This window comes from Berghia stephanieae, chromosome 4 (genome assembly GCF_034508935.2).
Source record: "Berghia stephanieae isolate SIO BIC M18660-M18661 chromosome 4, UCSD_Bste_1.3, whole genome shotgun sequence".
Taxonomy (NCBI): domain Eukaryota; kingdom Metazoa; phylum Mollusca; class Gastropoda; order Nudibranchia; family Aeolidiidae; genus Berghia; species Berghia stephanieae.
The window spans coordinates 67,701,009-67,707,493 of NC_088363.1; the positions used below are offsets into that span (position 1 = coordinate 67,701,009).

Sequence of the window (6,485 nt, forward strand, 5' to 3'; positions counted from 1 at the left end):
TCCCCCAAATCTGTTGTTCCCCTTTACCATAGATTTCAGTTCTTATCTTTAAGGATGCAACTGATCTCCTCTTAGTGCTTGGTGTAATTGTCCATAGGATGGGGCTGGGTGGGGTTCCTGACCTCCCATAGTGAGCAGGGAGGTACTTTCTGTGTCTTCTATCCCCCTATATCTGTTTTCCATCTTGCTTTCTGTCTTTGTCTTGGAATGAGATTACTTGGTTTTGTCCTGGCCCAGGCCGGTTGGGCTTGCTGAGAGGGAAAGTCAAATGTATAGATAGTTTTGGGAGATGATATTTTTTCCTTGTAAATCATCTCTCTGTCATGCACTGTATTATGTTTTGTTTACATATTATATATGCTTTGTAGAAATTTGAACAGAGTGGCTATTCGTCAGTACTGACTCCCAGGCGCTGGCACATGCTGGTCAGTACTGACGAACAGGCACCAGCGCCTGGGGGTCAGTACTGACTAATAGGTACTGGTGCCTATTCTGACATGGCGGTTTTTTGCAAAAAAAAAAAAATCCCAAGTTTTGCAAGCTAAAGAAAGCAAAATTTGCGATTAATTTTGCTAAAAACCCATAATTATTCATGAAAGAGAAAGGTATTTGTTTTTAAGGGTTTCACGGCGCTTGCAACAAATGTAAGGTCATATCAGCGCCAGTAAAAAGGAAGAAAATGGGATCTAGTAAAAAGTTCTAGAATTACAATTAAAGTACCCAAGAAAAAGGAAGAACACGCTATCAGTGTACTTCTTTTGAGATTATCTAACAATTTCATCCTGACACAAGCACAAGTCCCCCAGTGATGATAATGACAATTTGTCAAAAAGGAGGAAAATCTACCGGCCCGTCAGTCAAGCCCAATCTCTAATGCAAATATAACATAGCTATTCATAGTTATTTAATATATTATTAGTCCTAAAACACTTCTGATCATTAGACACATCCTGACCTTTTGCAAATATAATTTAATGAATTGTCATTTCCAATTAAACATTTTAGAGGCCTATAATGACGCCCACTATATCAAGTGATTATGATAAACTTTTGGCCAAAAGACCAGGAGGTATTTGTTTTTACACAACAAACCCGGCTAGTGTCTGTATTATTGCAACCTTGTGATGATGCAGCTTATAAATAAGAATCTTTAATTTTACTTAATTGCAAAACATATTCCATCAACAAAGCAAATTTAAATTAGCCTTTAAACAATCATTTCTTAAATTGATCAGCCTAACTTATTATCTCTCTATTACCAAATGATATCTATAAATATATTATGAAGATAGAAGGGTGGCTAAGAGAGAGAGAGAGAGAAAATTGATGAATTGGTTTTTAAGGTATTTTTAAAAAATTGTTTTATAATTAGACACAAGTTGTAATGAATACTATTAACAAATTCAGAACAATCAAACAAAAAAATTAAAAAGGAAGAAAACTAAAAAACAGACAGGCTTAAAAAACTTATAAAATCGCCAAATGTACTGTCACGCTACAGCTAAAAAGTACACAAATATTTACACCCATTTGCTCCATCCCCTTCCCTTCTGATCATCTTCTCATCCATGAATCCATGGCCAGTATGTGTCTTGTGCTACTTTTGACATTTGGCGCGGGCCCATGTCAGTCGGGCCTTGAAATCGTTTAGGTGTGGTGCAATGATGACCAGTTTATTCAGTGTGTCTCGACTCGCGTCATAAATAAAGGAGTGTCACCAAAATTCATGCAACCGAGCAGAGGTGTCAAAAAATGATAGAAGGCATTTTTTCCCCTGAACTACCACTTAGCAGAAAATGTTTGACATAACAAAAACAACGGAACATATATGAAAAAATCCTAAAATCCCAGAATTCAGCGGAAGATTATCATCACTGGTCCCCACTAAATTTTTTAAAATATATTTTTTTTGTGTGCAAAATCTCGAAAATTTGCAATAATTTGAAAAAAATTTCAAATTTTGCGGCCACAGATATGCAAATCAGTGATTTTTTGCCATTTTTTGCGGCACTATGGTTGAGTGCGTTAATTATGTACTTTTATAAATATACACATTTGTATGGCATAACCTCATAAATTCACCATCCCATTGTTCTTCAGAATGCTTCAAAGCAGGACATATGGAACCAAGTTAAAGTACTCTTCACTATTTCCATCACTGCCTATAACTAGGTATTCATTCACACCTGAATTGAATGGGGTAATGTGTGCAAAGTACCTTTACCCAAAAGACAGCGCTTTATGACCATTGTCAGCCACAACATTACATAAACACTATTTTGAAAATGAAAATGGACATCATGTCCTAATGGAATGTCCAAGGTACAACCAGTTGAGAAGGAACTTCTGGCCTGACCCAACCCCATACTCAAAGAAGCTGTGCGGCAGTGAGGACGACCTCAGGACCACTGTGGGCTTCATTCACCAGACCGGACTGACCATGTGACGTGACGGGAACGAAGAAGAAGAAGAAGAATGTAACATTGTGATGGCTCCTAGCACAAATAGCATTGGCTAGATTCAAATATGAATTCCACTTCTAAGACAGAAAGTTTTGGATGAGAAATCAGCAAGAAATAAGAAAAAGAATTTGTTGCGATTTCATATTTTAGCATGGTTTGCAATCAAAATTTTATTAACGCCAATATTAATGACAACTTGATCATGCTAATGACTATAAATATAACATCCAAAATGAGCTCTGTATCCATGTTGCATTTTAGTTTTTAGACCGGGCCACAATATGACGCGAAGTTAAGGGAATAAAACTCACAACTATAGGCTATTATATACATTTTGAAATTCTACATTTTGCGCGGCACTCAACTATAGTGCTCATGAAATTTTATTCTCATGTTTTATCTCTCAGGTATGAGTTGAGCTAGATATTTACTACTCAACAAAACAAATTACAAGGGGAAAGAGTGTTATGAAGAGGAATGTCTCTTGAATAATCCTCTCAAAGTGTTGTCAACATTTAAATAATATAGTATATTCATAAACATCACAGATACCAATATGTTTACATCAATACAATATCTTATATTATAATTTTTTTCCAATATCCATTGAGGACAATAAACAAAGAAGTTGAAATAATAAATAATGATAATATGGAAAATAAATAGTTTTCAAAATTCAATTTATCTTAGAAATAGAAGAGTAATCAACACTCCGGGTTGGAATTTGAAAATGCTCAAGCCAAGTTGTATGTGGCATTCATCCTCATTTATCTTTTGTTTTTGAACATATATCTATATTGGTCTCCATTTGATTGTTTCTGAAGATAAATGTTTGTATAAATGAGTTTAAATATTTAAGTGTAACCATGTTTGAAACACAGAATATCCATATCAGTATCGGTGATTTTGTGTTACAGAGTATAGCACAATATGAAAGACAATCTAGAACCCAGCTTTCGATTGAAACGGCAGCCTCTCCACAAATCTTACTTTATAATCTGAAAACACAAGTTGGCAAATACAACCTTAATGCTACAGCACAGCCGTTCTTTTCATTTTCCTTTCATAGCCACATATCTTGATCATTTTCCGTTAGTTCCAACACCTTCTGATTGCTTACATGCTATTGCCAGCTCACCAATCTTTCCAGAAATTTGTTTATAAAGGTATTCATTTGTCTTTGTTGTTAACTTTTTTACTCATACTTATTCATCAGTTAAATACAACACCTTGACGCGATGGAAAAATACCAACAGGACCAGACGTTAGAAAATTATTTTCTTCTTCTTTTTCCTTTTCTAAAGATACTTTCTTTAACAGTTCACTCGCAATCCCTATATTACTTCCCCTGCAAAAAGGTGCCACTTCTATCTATAACTATTTCTGTGCCTGAAAAAAAAAAAAGTAACGAAAAAGTTTGGCCCTAAAATAGTAAGATGGTGTTTAAAGTTTAAAGTATTTGTAATTGTCAGGAGAGAGTTCACAGCTAGGAAACTTGAGAAATGACATTCAATCCATATAATTAAGAATGACCCCTAACTATCTATGGTGAAAGACGTTAATGAGAGCGTGCAATTTCTGAGAAGAATTGTAAAACATTTTCTATTGTAAACTCAAGACTGATGTTGGAGTCTGGGTAGCAACGTTTCATGAGCTCATCATAATACTTGTATTGATTGATGAAAAGGTCTTGCATCTCATGCCAAACAACCTGAAAATGTCAAAAAGGAAGTTTGAAATAAGTTCACAAGCTACATAGCTATTAAATCTTGCTTTTCTTAAGCGTTATATATTATATATAATAATAACAATAATGATAATGTTATATCTATATTGTCCACAATATGGAAATTTCTGTGGTTTAAATTGCTCAACCAAAGATAATGAGCACATAAATGTGTGAATATTATAACGATATATATGAAAGCTTATTTGACTTTGACTTATTTCTGAATAGATATTGAAATTCAAAATCATATCATTTAAAAAAATGAAACTAAGGCAAAATGTAGAAACGACTAAACATTGCTAATTGTTCTCTACAGTATTCCAAAAGTTGCAAAAATTAAAGAACAGTTTCATAGTGCATAGCAAGAATACATGTGTAAGTTCAATTGATATGACGTCTCATGAAAAAAGAAATTAACTCAGTAGGAGATTTGTCCCATTACTTTTTGACTCACCCTCGTAGAATATATGGCTCTAAAAGGAAGTAGATGTTGTCTCTGTTATGTTTATTCATAATTAAAGTAGAATATTTTTTTATTGCCATAATCTTTTTGTTGCAAAGGCTGATTTATACACTTTACAGTTTTTAATAAAATTAAGGAATTAAATAAGAACATTATGGATTAATTTGTAAAACCCCCAAAACAATAGTTTATAATTAATTACGATAATTTAAACAGAACTTTGTAAAGGTATCATTACAGTCAAAAGGACTTGCTTGTGATGAAATCTTGCCTCGGTAGAAAACTGCTAAATTCAAAGAAGCAGTTTTCTACTTTTAGGCCAAATCACTTCTCAACAGATGACACGTCATGCTATAAATATTGAGTAAAATTATCCAATGAAAATGCTTTATTTTGACATGCGGCAAAACTGTTCAATTCCATTGGACCTTTGTATCATCTGTAATTTTTTAATTCTGCATAGTTGGGTTTTCCCTGGATTGATTTGTTTGTGACAGAGGCCATTGAAATACATATGACCAAGTACTAGGAATGAATAAGTCGTTATTTCAGGCCTTTTACAATAACAATATTAGTAATTCACCTGAATCAAATTTTCCTCCTCACACAATTGCTTTTCCACTTTCTTATTCAAGTGCTCCAAGTTTTTCTTCACCTTTTTAGAATACAAGAGAAAACAAAGAAAAATATTTTAAAATTTTTTTCTAAAATAATATCAAAGTGGGCGTCCCAATTACATTTTATAATATGATGTATATTGTATAGAATAAAGATTAATATTGTTACACCAGAAAATTGCGAGTAAAATATATAATAATAGGATAACAGAATTCCAATTATAGTCAATTTCACGTTATAACAGATAGAGGACATTTAGATTGATGGGTAGATATAGAATTATTAAAACAAAACCATGAAATAATAGTGCTCAACTTTTTTTCTTTATAAAGGAGTTATTCACAAATAAATCTTAGAGTAATTTTATTCAACTTATACAATATTGTTTCAAGCATTCGCTGTCTTCAGGATGATAGGTAGGTAGATAGATAAATAGTGTGTGTGTGTATGTATGTGTGTGTGTGTGTTTGTGTGTGTGTGTGTGAGTGAGAGAGAAAGAGAAAGAGAGAGAGAGAGAGAGAGAGAGAGAGAGAGAGAGAGAGAGAGAGAGAGAGAGACAGAGAGAAAGAGAGAGAGAATGGATGCGTGGATAGAAAAATTGAGAGGGTTGGGGGACACATATACACACAAATCCACACATGCTACACATCCCAATACCTCCTTTCCAGGGTATTCCTTGATGACTTTCCTCAGCTCTTGTTTACTAAATGCAAACTGGAACCCCACCTCCTCTGGTTTGACACCTGCGGATACTCTGGCTTCCACTCCCTCAAAAAATATCTGGAATAGAATCATATATTTTTAAAAAAATGCAAATTTACATAGGAAAAGTTTTTCTTTGGATCTATTTTGAAACAAAAATAGACCTGGGATAACACAGATGTCAGTCGCAATGTAGTACCACAAAATAAGCTATAGGGGCTTGAAGATGGCTATGAAACAGTCCTTAGGGCAGAGGAAGACTTTTGAAGCTGGGTTGACTAAATGAACTTGGAGGTGTAGCAATACGCTACTACTAGCTGTAGGGGCTAACCAAAAATGAGATGCTGATAGTACAGTAGAACTCAAAACAGTCTGGGTGTTCGTGCAATGCCAAATCCAATTGGACACCTTGCTCTTTTTGTCTCAAAGATTTTAAAATACTCATCATTGCATGTAGCCAGATATTCATTTATAAGCAAAAAAAAAAGCCAAAATCCTGTTTAAGGTCCAT

At 34.0% G+C, this 6,485-nt stretch overlaps 1 protein-coding gene across 4 annotated transcripts in view; it reads right to left on the reverse strand.

The window, feature by feature from the left end:
• Window positions 1–2,589: 2,589 nt before the first annotated feature.
• LOC144971094 (exocyst complex component 1-like) overlaps window positions 2,590–6,485 on the reverse strand; it is a 42,158-nt gene continuing 38,262 nt past the window's right edge. For all 4 annotated transcript variants that reach the window (XM_078911483.1, XM_078911485.1, XM_078911482.1 and 1 more), the window contains 3 exons: window positions 5,930–6,052; window positions 5,238–5,309; window positions 2,590–4,173 (listed from right to left, as the gene is read on the reverse strand). In XM_078911483.1, the coding sequence (XP_078767609.1) occupies window positions 4,021–4,173; window positions 5,238–5,309; window positions 5,930–6,052 (348 nt within the window). In that variant the 3' untranslated portion in view covers window positions 2,590–4,020. The remainder of the gene's footprint in view (window positions 4,174–5,237; window positions 5,310–5,929; window positions 6,053–6,485) is intronic.